Genomic DNA, 23,662 nt, shown 5'->3' with positions numbered 1-23,662 from the left:
TTTAGAGGGGTTACCATGGTTATCCTAGCTTGTAAAATGGGGGGAAGGGCAGAAGGACAGGAACTCACAACTCCAAAAGAAGGCAGTCATGTCCAGACCTAAGCATCACTCAGAAGTACTGGATTTCCAGTGGGATGCTCTGACTGGACAGAACCCTGGGGAGGCTGTTTGTTTGTTCCACGTGTGGGAAAATGGACAATTAGATAACAGATGGCTGAGGGGATTCCTGTTGCTGAGCTATTCGTTACTGCAGCATAAGCCAGTCAGTCCTGATGGGCACCATCACTTTGGTGTTTTTTCTTTCTTCACCTCATACTGGTAGAGTGTGGGTGTGTGCATGTCTGGGGAGGCTAGTGGCAACATGTAGCAGGAGCTGTGCATCTCTAACCACTGCACACTTGGAGGACACTCTGTGTTTACCCTTTATGTGCTGGAGCACTTTGATCAGTGAGATTCTCTCCCATGAGTGTGGGTGTAAGAATGCCATCCCAGCCCCATGTCCTGCCCTCTACTTAGTACATTGTCTTTTACTATGATTACAAATAGGAAACACTTTATTTATTTATTTATTTATTTTTTATTTTTTATTTATTTATTATAGTCACACAGAGAGAGAGAGAGGCAGAGACATAGGCAGAGGGAGAAGCAGGCTCCATGCACCGGAAGCCTGGCGTGGGATTCGATCCCGGGTCTCCAGGATCGCGCCCTGGGCCAAAGGCAGGCGCTAAACCACTGCGCCACCCAGGGATCCCAGGAAACACTTTAATATAAACTTGTGCTTTTCTATATATCGTTATCTTTATTAAAATGATGGCTTATTAGATTCATGTCCAATGAACAATATTTTTAAAAATTATACTAATTTAATATTACTAAGTTAATAAGTTACAAGGGGACACAGGAAATAAAAGGATGAATTCTTGAAAGTCTCTCTTTCCGTGTCCCTCTCTCTTTTTCCCTGTTGGCTGCATGTGGCAGTCTAGGGATAATCAGGAGGGAGATATAAAACATCCCAGCACTGCAACTGAGGTAGACTTAAATCATAGGTAGAACTGTTAGTAAAACTCCTTCTGCACTCTCCTCACCTCCTCTTGTATTTTACTGATTTCTTTCTCAACTGGGCTACAACAGCCACGGGGTATACCTTGCTGGGCCTCCGTCCTTTACACCTCACTCATGCTGCTCCCGCCTCAGACTTTTACCTCCTTTTGTGATGAGTAATGAGTAAACCTGACTGGCCAAGTGAAGCATTATTTCTGGATGTGTCTGTGAGGATGTTTCTGGAAGGGATTAGCATCAGTAGACTCAGTGTACTGCTTTCCCCAGTGTGGGGTGGGTGGGTCTGTAGAGGGTCTGAAAAGAATAAAAGGTGGAGGAGGAATAATTTGCTCCCTCTCCCCTGCCTCACTGTTGAACTAAGATGTCTTATTTCATCTTCTGGTAAATTCATACCATCAGCTCCCTTGGTTCTCAGGTCTTTGGGCCCAGACTAAATTACACTATGGTTTTCCTGGTCTCCAGCTTACAGATGGCAGATACTCAATCTCCATAAATAGATCTGCAGGTAAGTCAGCCATTTTATTTGTTCTGACCTTTGCCTAAAATTCATTTTTCATAAAAACTTTTACTCCCTGTTTTGGAAAGGAATAGATTGAAAAGGTACTACTTCTATCTCCAGCTCAAGTGGCTTGTAAGAAAATATCTTAAGGAAAACCATGATATGCAAGAAGTCAAGACGTAGGCTTTGAAGGGAAGAAGAAATTTGCAGGTGTGCTATGGGACTGACCCTTAACCTGTAGAGGGAATAAAGGAGTAAGATGTCTCAGGTGGTGGTCTAAGTAGTCTAGTGGACTGGAAAGCCTCCTCTGGGCTGGACTCTGTATTTTACTAATCATTTGGGTGGTATCTGTGGATATAGAGTTGAAGGTGATGAGGCTGACAACAGAGACCTTCTGAGGGGCTACTGCCAAACTCTGGGAGAGGGATGATGGGAAAAAGCCTGAAGTAGACCATGGTCCCAGAGAGAAGGGGTGGATCCAGAGACATTTCTGAGGAATTTCTGCCAGAACCAGGTGACTTACTGGATGTGTGGGGGTAAAGAGGGAAAGGGAAGACACTGGGGTTCAGTAGGAAAACTATAGGCTTAGATGCTTGGCAGTCAGAGTCTGGATCCCAGGTTCACTTGCTTTGTGCAAGGTGACTTCTCGGGTTTCGGGTAGCATCTACCTTTATGGGATGTGGCAGGGACTAATGATAATATTTACAGAGTGCTTGACATAGAGCAATAAGTCAATACAAATTTACATACATAGTATTTAAGGTTTTTATACTGGGGAGTTGTGACTCTAAGAGAAGCTGGCCTGGGAAATGGCATATGATCACTCGGGTTTCAGGCATGCTGGGTTTGAGGTGCTCCTCAGTTTCAGGTGGAGATGTCTGGTGGGTGGCTAAGAACACAGACATGGAGCTTAGGAGAGATGCAGGGGCCAGGGATAGATCTGAGAGTGACCGGCTGGCTGATAGTTGTAGCTAAAGCAATGAGATGAGATATCCCAGAGAGGAAAATAAGGGAGATGAATTTCTAAAATGAGAAAAGGCTAGATAAGGATGAAAACAAAATAGTGATATTCTAGAATTAGAATTCTATTCTAATTCTTCCCTCTGTATAGTTGCTGAAAAAATATTTAGGGAAATCCCTACTCCCAAGTATCTTTAAAAGCAGGTGTGACTCAACCGGGACAAAGTATAAACATATAGAAGACTCTAGACTAGGGCACTTGGCAGATGTTCAGAAGTGGGTGCCAACTTGGTGATATCTGTGTGGCCCCGATACGGGGTGGAGGAGGAAGGTGAGTGACGTGAGCAAGAAGGCAAAATATCTCTATGGCACATTTTCTAAATCAGATCCTCATTTGATTTGATAGCTTTTTTTCTACGTAAACATTCTTGGATGGAGGCTAAAGGTGTCGGAATCTGACTACATGATCTTTAGCATTAGTGCTTGCGGGCCTTTTGGTCTGCTCTGCATCAAGTGCACTGATTACATGTCTGAGTGCCGGTTCATCAGCACAGAGCCTCATGATAATCTTGTAAACAAGATAAGACACATCTTAGGTAGTATGGTTTAAAAAATGCTTTGAGATGACTTTTCTTATTTAAAGAAATGTGGACTAGATGATCGTGCAGTTTGAGGTGTCAGTGGCTGACCGAAACCACGTGTTAGGGAGGTATCCAGTGACCCTCCATAGCCATGAAGACCTTGGATTTGTCCTGTTCGACGCATTTATTAATGACTTGGATGAACACGTAGAATGTGTGCTTACCACATCTATAGATGACATAAAGCTACTAAGGATACTTAATATGTTGGATGACAGCATCACGATTTTTTTAAAAGTGATTTCAACAAGCTGGACCAGGCCAATAGCAACAAGATTTAATTTATTGGGGATAAATGCAAAGTTCTGTCACTGGGTTCAAAAAGTCAACTGTACAGCAAGTCATATGATAAAGACCTGGGGGATGTGGTTGACCACAAGTTCAATAATAACAAACAGTCTGAACTTGTTAATAAAAAGCTAACTCAATCTTCTACTTTATTAATGGAAGCACAGGGAGGTAATAGCTGGTTAGACCACATTTGGAATACTATGTATAATTCTGACTGCCAGATTTTTAAAAGGGAACATAACACACTAGTGTATTCAGACAAGGGTAACTGTGGTGATCAGTCTGGAAATCACATTTACTGAAGGAATGATTCAAGGAACCAGAAATGTTTGGCCTGGATAAGGGAACACTTAGAGAAGATGTTGAAGCTGCCTTCAAATAATTGTAGTGTTGCTATATTAGAGGGGAAGCAAACAATCTGTGATGCCCCAGAGGTTAAAACAAGGATGAATGAGTGGGTGCCACAGAGGGAGAATTTTCAGCTTGATACAGGCAGAAACTTTCCTATAGTCACTGCTGGAATAAGCCACGGCTAGGACACTGAGGGGAGACGTCACGGGAGGGACCCTTGCCCTAGATAAAGCGAAAGTAGAAAACTTCTAATCCGTGCTCTCATGAACCTTCAGGTAGCAATATCTGTAGCTGGGGCTGGACTTCAAAGGTCAGACGGTGACCTCAGTTTGGTGCAGAAAAAGCAAGACTGGGCCACATGTGGGCAGATCCCAGTTCCAGCCTGATCCTGCTTAGTTATAAACCACCTAGCTGATTACTCTTTAAGCCTCAATCTTCTCATCAGGAAAATAAACAAAAATTATTGCCCTAACAATCTGAGAATTATTGCAGTGATCAAAGGCTCTGTCTTAGGACATACTCCACTTGACTGTATTTATTTACTTACGCTCAGGTCCTTCGAGCAGGAGTAATGCCTTATTCAGGGAAGAGGTTTGGCCCTGGATGGTTCCTCAATATAAGCTTGCTGAATAAATGAACAAAAGAATAGACACTACGGATGTGAAAGCACTTCGTGAATGGTGAGAGCTACAGAAACACGAAGGACTGTCATTCCCCATCTTCCACACAGATGGAGAAGAAAACCCCAGGGACACTGACTCCACTAAACACTTCCACTAAACATGAAAGATCATGAGAACTTACTGGATCTTTTTTGAAGAAAACTCATCTGCAAACCTTCTAGGGTTCAAACTGCTTCTCCTCCTTTGCTATTTCAATAGCTCAAGGATTGCTTTTCAGAAAAAAATTCAGACTTCCCATGGTTCTTAAGGTATAAACCCAATTCCTTGGTTGCAGATCCAGAATCCTGCCAGGTGTGACCCTGAATCGCCTCACCAGCCCCCTTCTGCCCCTTTTTCCTTCATCTGCCACTCTGGCCACACTGGCACATAGATCCCAGACCAGAAAGGACCAGGCTCCCTCCCTGAGCACCAAAGCTTCAAACGTGTTCTTTCTGCTGAGAAAAATCTCCCACTTTCCTATCTACTTAAAGCCTGTTCAACTCAAAGGCAGAGACACGAGGTCTCTTACCTGACGGACACTCCTTGGCCTCTCAACCTAGTCTGCTGTCCATCCCAACAGGACAGCTGACCTCCCCTTGCAGTTTTCCCAGAGTTCACACAACCCAACAGCCTCAGGGATCACTTGTTTGTTATTGGTTTCCTCCATGTGGCATCTCCTTGAGGGCAAGGGTAGTGTTCCCTCTTGTTCACTGTGTTTCACATGGTCCTAGTACCTGGTTAGAGCGTCTGGCACATTCTAGAAATTCAGCACATATTTGATGATCAGTGACTGAAGTGCACTTCTCAGTGTTGATGTTAGTAAAATGGTAGCTGCGTTTTCTTTGTACCTTTTTATCCAAAAAAAATATCACCTAACACTGATGAAAATGAGGTCTCTGATCCTCAGACACTACAACCCCATTACCTATTCTGGGTTCTAAACTGTTTTCCTGATAGGATCAAAACTGGCTTAAAATGGCCAATGTAAAGCTCATTTTTTATGTCTTCAACTTATTTATTAGGAAAATAACAAGGATTTCCTTGGAGTCAGGCCACCAACCACTGTAAAGTCATGGTTAAGAGCACCAGTTGTTGCTTCGGGGCCTCTGGTGAGAAGCCCTGAGATGTCTTCTAGCCAGGTGTGAGCCAGGAACACAAACCTGGAAAACCCACACCGAGTACAGTCAGAATTTTAGGGTCTACATGCTACCAGGTCTTCCCAATAACTCCTGATCCAAAGAATCCTTCTTTGTGTGATTATAAACTTATTTTCTGCATGTTCCCTGTCATATTCCATTTCAAAATTGTACAACCTGACACTGTCCTATTTCCAAAGTTGAGGTGAGGGGCCTGTCTCTGGTACAAGCTAGAGGAGTTGTCTTCCTTGGGGCAGATTGGGGGTTTTATGGTGTTTTAATCCTCATTTTAAGGTCAGCTTTGAAATTCGCATCATGGGCTTCAGACCAAGGGCTGAGGAAAGGCTCCTGGAAGACGAATTCACTCCTATAGAAGGGCTGCTTCCTTTCATCAGAGGACACAGCTCCCTTCGCTCCCCAGTGATTTATATGCCCTGGTGTATTACTGAGGGGATGTCGGTGAGGGTCTGAAACAAATCTTCCTGCAGAGTAGGAAGTGAACCACGGTCTGCAGGACATATGGCACACAGCTCCTCAAAGATTAATGGGAACGTGGGCCTTTGCTGGGTCCTCAGACCAGGGATGAGAAGGGTGTTGGAAAGAGCACCTCCTCCTAGTTTTGAAGTATCTGTGACTACAAAGGTTTGAGGAAATTTAGAGTGAATGGGAATCCTTGAAATAAGGTTTGGCAGGCAGAAAGTCTATTGTAAAGAACACCCTACACATAGAGAAGCAAGCAAGGTTTGAAGAATCTCCAAAGTGACGCAGAGTTCAGGAAGCCTTGGGAAGCCTGCAGTCTTTATTTTGTACCTTAATGAGACCAAGAATGTCTCCTGAGGCTGCACAGGTCTAGATTTTCCCTGTGCAGCCAATGAGCGCTGCTGATAGGAACCACCCCCTTGTGTGTGGGGCCAGTACAAACACAGGTCTGCAGGTAGTGTGGCCCCCGGGGCCACTTGGCTCTTTGAGCACCTGGCCTGGGCCCCATCCTTCCCCTGTTTCCACAGCAACCTCTTTCTCCAGGCCGCCAGCCCTTTCAGCAGATGATTTCCTCCATACCTCACAATAAACTCATCCTGGTGCCTCAGTTCACTCAGTTTTCTGGTCCCTCCCTCCAAATAGCTCTCCCTAACCTATGCCCCTCCCCACCTCTTTTCTGATGTCTTGTGGGCAAGTAGAATTCCACCCCTGGGCCTTGCACTGGGCTCTCCAGACAGGTCCTCACTGACTTTCCCCAGCTTCTCCTTGATTGACTCTGCCCCTACTGCATAGACACGGCTTCCTCCTCTCTGACCTCCTCTGCTTCGTGGTCTCCTGGTCTTTTCACGTATTCCTCTACTCTCCCCCTTCCACTTACAATTGTCATTTCCAATTGCTACCATGCTTCCCTCTCCCCACCATTTTGTAGCCTATAAATTTGTCCTTCCGGGGCCTTCCGTCTCTCCCCAGCCCAGTTCTCCTCCTGCCGCTCTGCTTGTTTCCTCTCAGTCTCTGTGGCTGCTCTGCACTGACACACTGGCCTTTCCCAAGGTCAGACCTGGGGCTCTCTTTCCTTCCTTTACACAATCTTTCTCACCTAATCTCATCTTCTCATTCATTCATTCATTCATTCATTCAGTTGTTCATTTACTGATTTGATATTTATTCTTACTATGTTGACAGGCACTCTGCCTCAGGCTAAGGATCAATATACCAGGTATCTGACTCCCAGAAATTCCAACTTGGTAGGAAACAAATTTAGAGAAATAAATGTAGGAGAGCCTCGGTGGCTCAGTCAGTTGGGGGTCTGCCTTCGGCTCAGGTCATGATCCTGGGGTCCTGGGATTGGCCCCCCCATGTTGGGTTCCCTGCTCAGTGGGGAGTCTCCTTCTCCATCTCCCTTTGCCCCTCCCCCTGCTCGGTTCTCTCTCTCTCTCTCAAGTAAACAGATACAATCTTAAAAAGAAGAGAAAGAGATGCAATTGTTATAAATGTTATATGAACACCGAGAGGGGCTGGTGGTGGGGAGGAGATTTTAGTTGGGGGGGAGGAGAGAGAATCTAGATAGATGAGAAAGAACATGCCGGCTGGGGAAGAGGGAAGCTCAGGAATGCCGGGCAGGGAAGTAGGGATCATGGCATAGCGGTATGGAGCAGTGCTGTGGAGTCAGGCAGGTCTGGATCAGATCCCAGGCCCTTCTCTTGTAACACATGGGAATTAGGTCATCTTACTCCTGGAGGGCTCAGTTTTCACTTCTGTCACATGCAGCCCATCGCCCTGTCTTGTACAGGTACTGTAAGGGTTAGAGAGGAATGAATGCCAAGTGCTTAGCACAATGCCTAGCATATAGTAGGCGATTATTAAATGATAATCATTATTATGGCAAATATATTTATAACTTTAATAGGTGTCTTGTGACCATTATAGTAGATGGGACCTACAAATGAATTCATAGGTGTAACAAAGTATACTGCGACATTACTCAGTCATAAAGTGGAATGAAGTGCTGACACACACAGGAACGAGCCTTGAAGATCCTATGCTAAGTGGACTGAGCCAGGCACAGCAGGACAAGTATGGTAAGATTCCACTTACATGAGGTGCCGTGAACTGGACACATTCAGAGATGCCAGGTACAGAAGTGGTTACCAGGGGCTAAGGGCTGAGTGGAGGGAGAGTGGGGAATCACTGCCTAAATGTACAGTGTCTGGGATGATGGAACAGAGTGGTGGTGGTTGTACCAGAGAGGGAGTGTTTTCAATTATACACCTAAAATGGTAAAATTAAAGTACAGCAGAAATGAACTGCTAGGTTCATATGCCATTTTCAACAAAAATAAAACACCATCCACCCCTGAGAGTAAGAGAGAGACCAATTGGGACATTTACCTGTTCAGAATTTGTAACTTGGTACTTATATTTGCTAAGTGTTATGTACATTTTAAAAATATGATTTTTTTTTTTTTTTTTATGATAGTCACAGAGAGAGAGAGAGAGAGGCAGAGACACAGGCAGAGGGAGAAGCAGGCTCCATGCACCAGGAGCCCGACGTGGGATTCAATCCCGGGTCCCCAGGATCGCGCCCTGGGCCAAAGGCAGGCGCCAAACCACTGCGCCACCCAGGGATCCCAAAAATATGTATATTTTTAAATTAAGTTTTAAAACTTAGAAAAAATGGGATGAATCTAGGGTTGGCATTATGATTTTCCTAAATTCTGGACAGGAGGGCTATCCTCTACGTAGAGAAGTCTAACAATTTTATTTTGTTTTTGACCTTGGATTAGACCCAATGGGGGCTGGCCTTTACCAAATACTCCTCTCTGGTAAATAGCTGGATAGTACGCTTTGGAGACACATACTTGTATTTGAGAATTTATAACTGAATGATGACATATAAAAATGGATTCACAGGTGTCCTCATACAGAGAACAAGAAGTTCAGCATTTGGAAAACTGTTTAAAAACAGACAAGCATGGAACCTTAGAAAAGGGAATCTGTCTTTGGGCCTTGGGAGGAACATGCATGGCTCACTGACCTGTGTCCCCTGATTGTTGATGTCGACGGCGTCGCTCCACTCGGCTGTTACATCCTCCAGAGATTCTGCTCTCAAGAAGAGGCTGGGAAGTAAGTCTTTGGTCTTGCAGTCTGGATAACTGGAAATCTGATGATACAGTTCATGATGAATTGAGCATTCAGAAGGAATTCTTCGGCAATAAACCTCAAACTCTGGAATATCTAAAAACAAACAAACAAAAAAACAAAAAAACACATGTGCAGACTTAGGCCTTGAGGACAAAGACCAAGGGATAGTAAACATAATGCGGCAGGAGAAACTTCTTGAAAAGGGAGGGATGAATGATACTCTTATTTAAACATTCTTCACAGCAATCATGGGTAGCTGCTAGATAAAAACCTCCAGAAAGAATATAGGTTTTATATTATTTAAATTCAATGCTATAAAACATACCTTTGATATTTTCCTTTATAAGGATTGTTACTGGACATCTGTTGTGGAAAATTATTCGAGGACTAGGGTCTTCTGAGAGGGTCAAGTAAATCACTCCAAGGTGTTCTTGGTATGTCAGTGCTACTGCCCTAGAATTGAAATCAAATCAAATGACAGAAGTGGTTTAGAAAAAAAATGAATGCTTGGTACCTGTTTATTTAGATTTGTAGTATTCACAACTCCAGAACACCTTCTCTTTGATCCCTCAGAGGAAATGTTTCCAGAGAAAGGAGACCATCCTCTCATCTACTGCCTGTCATACACTAATTATAGCTTCACTGATTTTTTCACAACATTGTTAACATGTGATTATCAGAAAATATTCAAAGATGTACAAAAATTATTTAAAAGAATAAATAACTTATACCACTTAGAATTATAGCTAACCTTGCACTAACCCTGACTTGACTCTACTTTCCCCTGGCCAAATGTGCCTTAAACCCTTCACACAGAGTGTCTTCTTTCTCAACGATGCTTAGGAAGTTTTGGCATAAGAGGAGCTGACGTGCTTTTAGAAGCACTGCTGGAGAATCTGGGTACTTGTTCTTTTTATATTCTAAAGGTAGGCTCGTAATGACAGCTGTCAATTTTCACAGTATTATCATACTTTACACGATCTTCACTTTGACTACCAAGAGCGAAGCTGTCTTCGTTGGCAGTGGAAAAACTGCTGTGTGGGCATAGGCTGCCCTCTGCAATGGGGAGACAGAAATTTTCCAGTGTATACCACAGACTACCTAACAATATTTCATATCAAAACAGGGAAAAAGGGCAGCCCCGGTGGCACAGCGGTTTAGCGCCGCCTGCAGCCAGGGCGTGATCCTGGAGACCCTGGATCGAGTCCCACATCAGGCTCTCTGTATGATGCCTGCTTCTCCCTCTGTCTGTGTCTCTGCCTCTCTCTGTCTCTATGAATAAATTAAAAAAAAAAAAAAACAGGGAAAAAAAACCCCTCTCTGAAGTTTAAATTGCATGGACTGACCAAATTAACCGAAGAAATCAGACATTTGCCAAACATCGCCCTCAGTTTACAGTGATAAAAAGGGGTTGATAATGCACTGAAGAATTTATTTGCCATTTATCCTGTTCACTAGTGTGAGTCCTTCCCAAAGACAGTATTTGTCTGAAATGCCAAAAACAAACTGTCCATTGGCATTCAGGGAATCACATTAGTAACACCATCAAATGTGCACCATAGGAGTGAGGCGAGTAGAAGGAGAGGAGGAGATGGGGCTGTAGGAAGTGAATTTACTTGCAGAGTACAGTCCTTGGATACATACCAAAGTTCTTTTCCCAGCCTAATTTTGAAAGATCTGGGGCAAGCCAACCTCAGAGAATTTCTTCTCGCTAGCCAAGAAAGCTGAGGGCCAGGACTAACATATGGTATTTTCAATCTAATATCTAGTTTAGTATTCATAGATAAGATTAAATTATATTAATAAAATCATGTCTTACAATTCTTAGAACTTTAAACAGCATTTCCAAGTGAAATTTTATTTAGGATTCTTTCAGTTTATTTATTTATTTTTTTTGAAAAGATTTTATTTATTTATTCATGAGAGAGACAGAAAGAGAAAGGCAGAGACACAGGCAGAGTGAGAAGCAGGCTTCCCACAGGGAGCTGGACATGGGACTCGATCCTGGGACTCCAAGATCATGCCCTAAACCGAAGGCAGATGTGCTTAACCGCTGAGCCATCCAGGCTCCAGGTCTTTCAGTTCTAAAAATAAATTTTGTTTTCTCGACATAGGTTCACATCACTTTCCAAAATACTTCCTTAAACTTGCCACGCTTAACTTCTCCAGATAGAACATAAATATAACCACTCCTCTCCAGGATCAGGGATGAAAAGTGTTTATAAAATCAGGGATGTTTCTGAATGTTGTGAAAGAAGAAGGGATGTGTGTAGGGAACAGGGCCTTACTGTCATGGGTAACACGAGTTAGGAAGTTATCTTTTAAAATACAACTGCTAGAAATCTCTGTAGACATCAAAAAGTTAGGAGAGCTGAAGTCTTAAAGTCTATAAATTCATGAGAATAAGGTACCTCTGGTAAGATCGCAGTAGGTTTTCTTTTGTACTTTTTAATGTATGCCATAAATAAGTCATTCCTGACAGCTCCAGAAAGGACGTATTGCATGCAAAACAACCGCAAAATAAAAGTCCAGTATGAACAAACCATTACATGTCTCCGGCTTGATTCTGTGGTTGTTATTTGCATAATTGGTAATTGGTAATTGGAGGAACTTGCGTGCAGGAACAACCACAGAACAGAGTCTTCTGTGACTTGTGTTTATCTAAGTTATCTCTCTTAATGACTTTTAAAGAAGAATTCCATTTTGAAGTAGACGTAAAATAAGGGAAAGGAAAAAAGTTTTCCAACTTGACTCCCTCATATTTTAACCCTTGACAGAGGCTAAGGAGTAATCGTGGAAGGCGATCTTTTTACTATGATGTATTGCTGCCATTCTATGGGACAAACACCACCATTTCCCCCCAGTATAAGCTGCATCAGTAGTAGGAAAACAAATCTCACCAGTAGTACACTGGGGCCACCCAGGTACGAGCACATTTGCGCACAATGCCTAGACACTGTTAAAAATAAAAGTCGAACCTGGTTTTACATATGGGGAGCACTGCAGCTACTCTTTTGTCTCTCCTGGCACCTGGATGAAGAGCTGTAGCAACAAGCAAAGAAGGGCATGCACATGTATGTAAAATACCTGGTGCAGAATCCATTTTCCCCACGGTTTCCAAAGGGCACTGCTACACTCTGTCTGGGAAACTCTGGTCTCACTATGGCCGGCAGGCTCCAGCACTGGGAGCTGCCGGCACCTGCGGCAGGAGAGAAGGCCAGCAGGATCTGTTTCTGAAGCAGGGATGTGTCCAGCGGTGACTGACTCATGTCAGGCATCAGGTCCCAGCAAGGAAGGGAGCTGGGCTTCACAGCAGCCTGCTCTCCCCCCGGGCAAATGCTGAAAGTTGCACTGTCTGGAATGTGAAAATACTAAAAAAAGAAAAGACAAGGCTAAGAGAGCACAGTGACTACACCGATGGGAGAGAAATTAAGCTTCTTAAAGTAGAGTTTCTAAGAAACCATAACCACGTATCCTCAGGAGGTAGCCAGGTGGGGGATGTGGGCATGTTAGGATCCCATTCCCATGAGAAAGCCCTAAGGAGACAATTAGAAGCCATGGGAGCGGGGTCTGCTTTTCTAGGCATAATGAAACACGGTAAGCCTGGGGTGATTTAGAAGGTGATGCAAAGTTCTTAATGTCTCCCATGTTCTGCAAAAATCCAGATGTCGTAAGGGGAGACAGGCCACATGCTGGAGAAGGGGTCCTCTTGGGCAGGGATGGAAGAACTGAAAGGGTGGGCCCTGAGGGGCCTTGGGTAGGAGAGAGCTGAATGAGATGCAGAACAGCGGACTGGGAGCTCAGAAGACAATTTTTGTTTAAGGTTTATCCTGAGGAGGGAGGAAGCTCTGATCCCAACCCTCACTTGAAATTCCACAGGGTTTCTGGCATAGTAGAGTCTCAGGATTTCAGACTTCAAAAGGACCATTAGAGATACTTTATTTAAAACTCCTGAAGAAGCTGCTTTCCAGAGAGGTGGTGATTTGTCCAGCATCACAGAGACGGTGAATGGCAGAGCCCAGCCGGGGCCAGGCTTCCTGCTTCCTATCTGCTGGTTTCCCCACTGTCCCACATGGTCTCCCTGAGGGGCTAGGGATTATCATGTCTTTAAAAAAAATTCCCACACCTGCCTGAAGCAGGTATGGGTGAAAAAGGGGACACTCTTCAGCTGTCTGGAAGAAAGTGGGCCTTCCCCTTGCCTCCAGGAAGCTGAGGCGAACCAGGAGTTTGCTGCAACACTGCTGTTGTGATAGCTGCTGGCTACTACTGTTTCCTGCGTGCCTCGCTTTTTTACTCATAATACCTCATTTAATTGCCACCAAAGACCTGCAAGGAATGTGACGTTACACCTGTTTTCAGATGAGGAAATGTCAGTGTGGGAAGCCCTGACCCGGTATCTCAGAAAGCCCTAGGGTGGGGAGGAACAGGAGAATTATCTGCACACATGCTGACTGTCTTTCCAGATCCTCACCTAGAATGAGAACATCCTCGCCCAGCTGAGTACTTCTGGTCACATAGTTATTCTACCAATGCTTCAATGAACCAAGATGAAATTCTATTATTCTGACATTTCTGAAATACTATAATGCACTCTAAGCTCAGAAGAGTAAGACTTTCATCCTATTTTACTGCTCTAATGTAATTTTTAGGAGCTGAAACGGATAAAAATAAATGCAGAGGTAAAGAAAGAAAATACATTCCTTTATGATAGTTTCAACAGCATAAAACAACAGCAGACCACTTAGTATATTATGTGTTTAAGTCCTTTTATTTTTATTTATTTTTTTGTTTTGTTTTTTTTTTTTTGTTTAAGTCCTTTTAAAAGGTCTCCTTACTCTCTCAAAATACAAGTGTTCATTTTAATTGTATGAAGAAGTGAATAAAAAATCCTTCTTGTATTTACTTTCTGCCAGTGAAATGTTCTATAAATAAGCTGGTACATTTTCACATTTACTCTCTTCATGGGCAGAGAACTCCCAAGTGCTCCCAAGTCTGTGGCTTTGTTGGGGTTGAGCCTTCTGCCCGCATGGCTCCTGTTGGCTCTGCAGCCTGGGAGGCAGATGTTTTTTTCCATGAGACCCAGGAGCTGGTCCTCAGGCCCACTTCCCTGCTGGTGGAGCTCCGGGTTGGTGAGCGAGCATGCTAGAAATGTGTACTGCAGCCTCTGAGCAGGTGGGGTGCAGGCGGCAGTGACCCTGGCACTGTGTCAGGACCTGCTGCCTTATCGGATTTCTGCTCATTAACTACCTTGGAAGTGCTGACCCTGACATCCATGGTTTTAGTTCAATAAAAAATAAATTGCTCTTTACCTAGATTCAGTGTTAAGTTTATTATTCTTTTCTAGGCTAAAAAATTAATCTTAATTATTGCTAATTTATCAAAACATCAGACAAATCAATCATGTTATGAACTGCTTACCTCTTTTCCAGAGTGGGGTTTGGAGACAGATAACTGTGGTTTATAGAATATTTGATATGGCATATTATTGATTATTATAGTCTTGTCTTCAATCTGAATAATTTGTATACCCTGCTGTACCATGGAGGAAATGCAGAATTGACATAACTGCAAGACAATTGAGGAAAGAATTTTTAAAATATCATAAGGCCAAAAAAATGTTATAAGGCATATAACACTTTCTTATTTTTATTATTTTTAAAGGTTTTATTTATTTATTCATGAGAGACACACAGAGAGAGGCAGAGACACAGGCAGAGGGAGAAGCAGGCTCCCTGAGGGGAACCTGATGCGGGACTCGATCTCAGGACTCTGGGATCATGCCCTGAGCCGAAGGCAGATGCTTAACCATTGAGCCACCCAGGCATCCCAACAATTCCTTATTTTTAAAAGCTCATTTCATCTGTTGGTTTGTCCAGGATAGTACCAATTTTAACTTGTGTTCCAGAGTATTTACTGGAGGCCCCTCTCAGCCTCAAAAATGTCCCAGGCCCTAAAAGGGGCTACTATTTACAACAGGGTATTCTAGAAAACCAGTTATTTATGGTGCTATAGCATAGTGAGAGAGACTTGTTTTCAAATTATTTAACCCATTCTCTCACAAAATATTTAATTATAAACTCTTTTATGTAAACAGATGCCGCTCATCTTTTCAACATAAAAAATTCAGTTAGGCATTCCTCCTCATCTTCCTCATGCTCATCACGGCAGCAACCTTGCCTAAGGTCTAGTAGGGACCACCAGGTGTTTTGAGAACTTTACCAGTGATGATGATAAAAAACAATGGTTGGCCCTCAGAAATTGGTTTCTTGTGCTCTGCTTGTCATAAGTATTTATGCATGTTAAGTCACAGAATCCTCACATAACCCACACGAAGCAGCTATTATTATCCCCATTTTATAGAAGAGGGAAATGAGGCTCAAACCAGTGAAGTTACTTGCCCACGGTCATAAGGACAGATGGGCTAGCTGGGATTAGAAACCATGCAGTCTGACTCTACAGTACTGCTCTTAACCTCCACAAGGTTCCCTTACCAAGCTTTATGAGGGTCAAGTGCTCAGAGGAGAATTAGTTGTCTAAAGATACCCACTTAGTAAGTGGGAATGTCAGGACAGCAGTTCTCCAAGTATGGCCTGGGACTCGTGTGTGTGTGTGTGTGTGTGTGTGTGTGTGTGTGTGTGTGTGTGTATGCGCACATGCATGGGGTTTGAGATCCTTTCAGGGGGTCCAAGGGTCAAAACTATTTTTATAATAATACGAAGATGCTATTGTCTTTTCCATTCTAATTGTCTCATGAATGTACAGTGGAGTTTTCCAGAGGTTATATGACCTATGATGTCACAACTGTCATGGCTAACATAATGTATGTGTGTTCTTGCATTCTAAAGTCTTTGTATTAATTTCTTGTTCGATGGATGTCAGTAGTTATAACCCACATACACAAAAGGATTTTGGAGGCCTATAAGGATTTTTAAGAGAGTAAGGGGGTCTTGTGATTAAAAAGAATCACTAGCAAAGAATAATGAGATATAAATATATATTATTATGTAATAAATAGTAAATATACTATTTCCAACAGTCCATTCATTCACATTTATTCAGCACTTGTTGTGGCCACTTTGTGAGGTGCTGGAGGTATTGGACTGTATATCATGACATTTTTTCCAGGTTTTGATGGTTGTTCTCAACTTACAACTATTCAGCTTTGGGTGATTCACGCTTACAGCTCTTTGCCATTTACACCCATGTTACAGTATTTTGGCTGGCAGCACATAAACATGTGTTGCCCAGACAACTCTGAGGAAATGGATAACAGCCCTGAATACTGAAGAGAAACCAACGTCTTTGTATCAGAGAAATTTTATTTTAAAAAGTCACCAATAACACTAACTTTTTGCAATAGGCTCTTCAAAATACCTGTCAAAATCTAACTTCTCCCCAGAGAAAGGTCATTCTGAATCATGCTACTCTGATGAGGTAGCCTTTCTTCTGATTTGGGGGTGTGTGTGCTAAAATTGCGAAGATATTATTCAGTACAGCATGAGACCGCAACATGGTATGCTATGATGTTGTGCTGCCATCCATTGAGGATAATGTGATTTGTTACTATATCATTCAACTTAATTGGTTTTCATAGACTTTAGAAAAGATTGATGCTGAAAATGACACACCGTTTGTATTTAGTTAAATAACTGATGAAATAGGTTTTCTGTATTCATATCATCACGAGTATCAGTTCTCTGTTTAGGAATAGAAGTCCCTCATAACATTAGGTTCTATGGGAAGATCAGAATCGATTCTGCTCAGGATGCCCTTTCCAGAAACTTAACATTTGCTATGGGAGGTTTGCCCTTTCACTCGGTGCTCAGAATGTTAGCAACTCTACTTCTTGCTCTAAGAAAAGGAGGCCAAGTATAATTTGTGGATACTTCGGAATAAGTTCATTTTTCCCCCACATACGATCAATCAAGTGACTGCTGAGTGTTCTGAAATAGAGCAGTTATTGGATAAATTATGTGACATGGCTTTTATCACTGGTAAAGGAAAAAAATAAAAAACAAACCCTGTGAAACTGAGAGGTCTAAGAAATCGCATGTCTCACTGTTATACATTGTCTAGAGCATGTAATACTAAAAAGGGACTAGAAAGAAAAGGGTAGACTCATCTTAAACAGCTTGAGGGGATGGCATGCTATTTCCCCGGAGCCACACAGACTTTGATCCTACCTTCTGATGTCCTGGGAAAGCACCAAGCCTTATTTCAGCATCAACAAACCCTTCTTCATCCAATGACACAACTTCACCATTACCTCCATCTTTCCACTTTGGAGATGTCAGATTATGGACCAGTTTAATTGCTACTGACTTGTGCACAGTGTTTGTATTTGCCCAGTATATTCCAATTTGAAAAGCCTCCTGGAAAAACAATGCCTCAATTATAAAGTATTTATCTTAACTTGGATTTTTTTTACCTCAATTCACAGGAATTTTTTATATTATATAATAGGTCTACTTAGGCAACCAAATCCCTTTATGAGTTTTGTTTTTGTTTTTGTAATGGCAACATACATTTTCTTTTAGTTCTCAATGTTTTCTTTGATTCACAATGGGATTCATATTTATGGAAGGGGGGAAAACCCCTTCACACAAAGACTTAAAAATGGAGGGTTTCATTTCATTTGAGTAAAGAATAATATGCAACCTTAGGTACATGTAGGTTAACATTCCAATTCCATAAGGTAATATCATCTGATTATTTAAAAGAAAAAAAAACACACAGGAAAAATGCAATTGAATAAAGATGTTCATGAACTACAGCTCAAAAAAGAAGACTCTCCAATTGTTCCCCACCAGGAAAACATTTTGTTTAGGAATTCCTTGTATTCTGTTTTCTTAAAGATATATGTGCTTTCTTGAAATGGGTTAGCCTTATCAAGAAAGTTCTCTTGTGATGGAATATAGTCTGGCTGTGAAATTCTGTTTTACATTAGGGTTCCACCCCCTCCCCACCCTGTGTTAGTAATGACTCCACATTGTTATTATCAACAACTGGGTGGACATCCATGATTATGGATATCCAGGTCCACTTATAAGGGAAAAGGGGCTCTGACAAAAACAGTTGCTCAGAAATCTTCAATTCTCTCCCATCTTGTAGATCTCTGAGAATTTTTGTAAGAACTGCAAGTTTATCTAGGCAGTGGGGTTAGCACAGAATATGGCTCTATATCCTTAACATACTCTGAGGAGGCCAACCCTAATGCTTGTCAAATATCCTGTACACAATGAAAATGAAAATGTAACTAGTACAAGTTATCAAATTTAATGATAATTCAAGCGTGAATACTGCTGATGGGGGAAAAAAAAGGCATCTGAAATGTCTTTGAATATCAAAGAACATTCCATACCCTTTACATATGCATCTAAGAAGACAGTTTTCTACAACTGATTCTGTTAAGAATATAAATGCAAGCTCAGAATAAAAGCTAGCTGTTGAAAGAAAAGAATTCATATTAGCTAAAAAAAAGTTACAGTACCTGAAAATTAGGAGGGATAATAATTTTGCCAGCAGGAACCTGTAGAACAATCTTCTCTCCTTCAAACAGCCAGAGGTCCCACTTGGATTGATTGATAAGCAGGGCCCAGGGTAGAAGCTCTATCAACAAGGTTTTAACATATGGCTTCCAGACTGACAGCTTCACTTGCATTGGGCTATCCCACTGACTCAGCTGTTCATTCCTGTTCCAAATACCACATCCAAGAGACTCAATGAAATATGATGACTTCAGTATTCATGAAATATGTTTAAGGATTCCAGACACACAATGCTCTTGTATGACACCTCTTCACACTAGAATCATCCAATGCTGAATTTGCATTCACAAGAAACTTTTCATGCAATTATGTTCTAAATTATGAGTAAAGCAGTCCATAAAATATATCTACCCAGATGATAAAAGGTCAGGATCTGATAGATGCATGCAAATATCTTCTTTTTAAGAACACCATTTGGGGTGCCTGGGTGGCTCAGTCAGGTGGCTGGCTCTTAATTTCAGCTCAGGTCATGATCTCAGGGTTCTAGAATCGAGCCCTGTGTCAGACACTACAGTCAGTGGGGAGTCTGCCTGAGATTCTCCCTCACCCTCTTCCTTTGCTTCTCCCCTCGCCCTCTGTCACTTTTTGTCTCTAAAATAAGTCAATCAATCTTTAAAAACACCTCTTATGGTATCTAACATTTTGGTGAATGGTCATTTATTTATTAATATTGAGAAATGTTTGTAGAAAAGGACTGCTAGAGAGCATTACCTGTCAGAATCCTTTTTATTATAGGGCCACATGGGTTGAAGGGACTTTTCTGGCCCATAGAATTCATCAAGGATCTGATTAACTGTGCCTCCAGGGTGTATCTTAGTGGCTATTTGCTTAATGAGGGATGTTGAGATGGGAACAGCACAGTGGGAAGGATCATCTTCTTCTCTAAGAAATGGAAAAGAAAAAAACAGGAGTAAAATATCAGGTTTCTAAAGTGGTCTATAATTTATTTAAAAAAATCAAACTATAGATGTATTATATAGACCAATACCTTTTGGGACATTGGGCTAATTTTTGTTGATTTAGGGACCGGTGACACTGTTTTTGGATGACCTGGGCCCTGCCCCTTCTCCCTGTCCCCGTCCCCCACATGCTTGGGTAAGAGTTCTATTCATCTCTTTTTCCATGAGAGAAATTATGTGTCAATTAAATTTTCCAATCCCTCTTGCTTTTAAATCTAAGTTTAATTACAGAAGCTTAATTTTATTCAAAACTATTGAAGAGGATAATAAAACACTAGGCAGGGCAATTTAAAATAACATTCTCATAAGACATCATACAAAAAAATATCCTCAACGGTACAAGGTTGCTTTTCTACTAAATCTCTGTTAAGAAAATGTGAGGACTTTTCCAGTACCTTGCTTGAAATGTTAGGTGATGCACAAGGTCAGGTTCTATGTTTTGCAGTGGTTTTTCTCGTCCTTTTCCTGGAATAATTTGTGTTTCACTCAATCCCAGACTCCTTTTCTCCAAGTGTATGATAATGGGGTCTGGAAGATGACTCCTCATGATAAAAAGAGGGCTGAACACAATCTATAAAAATAAAAGGACAGAATCACTTTCATATTTGCTTTGTTGCAGTATTCCAGCTGTTTGATGCTGAAACAAACTTGTAATAAATCTCTTCCCTGGGTCACTCTGACCTTAATTTATTTCAGAACAGGAAAGGTCAGAGTCATATACCATATTTTAGAATTGGGAAGCACTCACCATTCGTTGTTGCACTTGAGAGTTGGGTTCTAATGTCAAAACTGTGCACCAGACATAAAAGATGGAGCTGTTTGAAGATGGTACCTGTACATGAGGTAGAAAAGGCTTCTATGAAACACTAAACAGTTTCCTAACTAATTCAGAACAAGGAACAGATATAATGTCAGTTTGGAGGATTAAAAACATTTAAAGTTATAGAAAAAGAGCCATTAAAAACAGAGAATAAGCAAAACCAGGCTTCATTATGGCATATAGTGAATGTACAGTGAGTCAATGAGGCCAATGTTTTCTTAAAGACAAAGGGGTTTGTGTGAGGAGAGGTTGATAGAGACCAGGTGGGAGAATGGCGGGGAGGATCTGTCTGTCGTGGGAAGGAAAATGATGGTGGCAGAGCATGAGGAAGAGATGAAAAAGGAACAGACCATTGCAAAAATTCTCAAGAGGTAAGGACACCACTCTCTATCATGTCCCCTTGCACCTCCACCCCAAGCCCTGGCACATAAGGATCTTTCTCAAGATAGAACCTGCCTCCACCTGAGAGGGGTAGCATCTTGACTCTAAAAACTACTGGGACTGATACAACAGCCGTATTGTCGTGGGATGGGAGGAAACCACTCGAGAAGAAATATTAAAAGTCTTTTTATCTTATTTCAGATGTCCCCTTTTGTACAGGTCATTTTTTAAATACAGCACCATACTGAATAATGGGCATAATGAGAAATTTTTAATTTTAAAGCTGCTCAATTCCCAAATCTACTACTTCTCATACCTGAATGACAATGCTGTACTCAGGGGACTTAGATTCCAAGCACACGTCTCTTGACCAATCTTCATTTCCTTTGGCTTTCACACATAACTCCGTCAGTTCACTGTTTTCTAGTATGTATGAAGGCAATTTCTGTTTGGCTGTGAGGCAGTCAAAATGTTCTCGAATCACAGCTTGTCCATCTTGACTGATGTAATGCTGAACGACTTTGAGTTCTATGCTTTGAGACAAGTAACTACAAATGATCTGTCTTCCACAGATGATAATCTAAAAGATGATAAATAGATAAAGTTTCATCAATTCAGGTTTCATGAACTCAAAGGACAGGCACATGGTAGGGTCCAGCCAGCTGGAAATACTGGTTGTGTGCCTGAGGGGGAGGTGGGCTGGAGATTAAAGACCAATGGAATGAAAGCCTTGTAAATGTGCACAGAGTGAAAATAGTTGACCAGGAAAAGAAGTGGAGGCTTCAACCAGCAACTGACCAACAGTTTAGGGGCAGATTTAGGGGCACAGAAGCTGTGGAATGGGCAGAGAAGAAGAGGCAAAGGAGTATGGAGGTAAACCAGGGGAAGCTGAAGCCCCAAGAGAACAGACCCACCAGAAGGTGGCAGTCAGTGATGTCACAGGATGTGGCAAAAAGGATAGGGATTGAGAACAAGACTTCAGCTCTGGTGGTTGACAGGCCAATTGTGATTTATCCATTTCCAAGGCTGGTTTCCAGGAGTTTCTCACAGTCTTATGCAATAAGAGATCACTTTATAAACTGATAATACAGACAACTTTTAAGTTGGATACCTAATTATAGTTTATTTCATTCTGGTTTTCCCAAGAGAGTAGAAGCCCCTGTCTTTGTAAAACACACAGAATGATCTACTAAACCCATGGGTCACCCAATTTTTCATCCAGCTAAGAGTACAGTTCACAGTAGGCATTAAGAAATGTCTCTTAAATTGGTTGAAATTGAAAAGATAATGCACAATTTATTCCTATGCAGTGTATTTTTCTGTAATACAAATATTCACCATGACTGGAAAACAGAGGACTTTCACAGAGAGTGGGTTTTCTTATTTGTAATATTTTCCCCCAGATTATAAAAATAGTAATCACATACACACCTTGATATATATGTATTTTACTTACAGGTCTAAGCATGTGATGGTTAATTTTATGTGTCGACTTGAAAGGGCCACAGGCTGTACAGATCCTATGGTCAAGCATTTTTCTGGGTGTGTCTGTGAAGGTGCCTCTAGATGAAGCTAACATCTGAATTGGTAAACTGAGTAAAGCAGAGTGCCCTTCCTAATGTGAGTGGGCCTCATCCTGTCAGCTGAAGACTTGACAAGAACAATGAGCCTATTCAAGAAGGTTTCTTCCTCCCTGACTGAACTGAGATTTTGGTCTTTCCTGGCCTTTGGACATAGACTAAAAAACATCAGCTCCTCTTGGGTCTTTAGACTGCTAGCTTTCAGGCTGGAACCCACAGTAGCTTTTCTGGATTTCAGCTTCCACAATCATGTGAGGCAATTTAAAATAAATCTCTCCCTCTTTTTCTCTGCATACATATGTATGTACATGTACATGTAGGAGTATACACATACACATCCCAATACAAAGCACTTTTACAAATTAACTTTCATCCTCACAGCAACCATATAAAATAGGTGCTATTATGACTTGTCAACTTAACAAGGAAAAAACAGAGGCATGGAGATGTTTGATAACTTGCCTGATGTTACCCAGACTCTCTGGGCCAGAGTCTGTGTTGATAATCACTCTGAAGGTCTGTTTTTCATGAAATTATTATCTACTAATTAAGAAAATCTAGAAACTATAAAAAATAGAATAAAGACTGCCCATCATAATGTAAATGTAGTGGCAGATGCCACCGGTTCCATTCCAAAGAGGTGATTCCTCTTCCTCCTCAGTTATTAATAGGGAGATTTGTTTTAGGTCTCAAAAAGCAGCAAAGTATTCAGGAAAGGTGGCCATCTCTATGGTCTCCAGAGTCTGTGTCATAATTGGTACAAACCAATCCTTGTAATTCCATTCTCATTTTGCCAATGATCACTTTAGGGGTGAACATGGGGGTGCTTGCTCTTTGATATGAAAAGACTGCTAAACGGCTCTGAGAAAGATTTTACTTCTTGATAAGGGAGACAATTTGAGAAAAGAAAGTCCTGCTTCTTGTCTGTCATGGAAGATGTTATGAGAGAATATATATATATATATATAATAAATGTTATATAGTAACAATAAGAGTATCTGCCTCATTGACTTACTATGAAGATTAAAAAGCTTATTTTTTTACTTCAAACTGAAAACACCCATTAGGTGTTTTCCATTTATTCCATTAGGATAAGTTTTCCTATGTGATATTAAGAGTACTTTGTAAATATTATTGTAAGTAACCTATTATTTA

General features: G+C 41.6%; 1 protein-coding gene across 11 annotated transcripts in view; it reads right to left on the bottom strand.

Moving 5' to 3' along the window:
• Positions 1-23,662, bottom strand: part of VPS13B (vacuolar protein sorting 13 homolog B) — a 718,401-nt gene that overhangs the window by 30,421 nt on the left and 664,318 nt on the right. For 10 of the 11 annotated variants that reach the window (XM_077846711.1, XM_077846713.1, XM_077846712.1 and 7 more), the window contains 10 exons: positions 21,244-21,507; positions 20,475-20,558; positions 20,122-20,297; positions 19,479-19,649; positions 18,710-18,911; positions 17,403-17,591; positions 14,638-14,784; positions 12,307-12,590; positions 9,545-9,672; positions 9,113-9,312 (listed from right to left, as the gene is read on the bottom strand). In XM_077846711.1, the coding sequence (XP_077702837.1) occupies positions 9,113-9,312; positions 9,545-9,672; positions 12,307-12,590; positions 14,638-14,784; positions 17,403-17,591; positions 18,710-18,911; positions 19,479-19,649; positions 20,122-20,297; positions 20,475-20,558; positions 21,244-21,507 (1,845 nt within the window). Of the gene's footprint in view, positions 1-9,112; positions 9,313-9,544; positions 9,673-12,306; positions 12,591-13,984; positions 14,269-14,637; positions 14,785-17,402; positions 17,592-18,709; positions 18,912-19,478; positions 19,650-20,121; positions 20,298-20,474; positions 20,559-21,243; positions 21,508-23,662 lie in introns of those variants that run through there. The other variant, XM_077846720.1, reaches the window with a different exon arrangement.

This window comes from Canis aureus, chromosome 14 (genome assembly GCF_053574225.1).
Source record: "Canis aureus isolate CA01 chromosome 14, VMU_Caureus_v.1.0, whole genome shotgun sequence".
In the NCBI taxonomy this organism is placed as follows: Eukaryota; Metazoa; Chordata; class Mammalia; order Carnivora; family Canidae; genus Canis; species Canis aureus.
The sequence above is the reverse complement of the archived record's forward strand: the minus strand, read 5'-3'. Positions and strand labels throughout refer to the sequence as shown.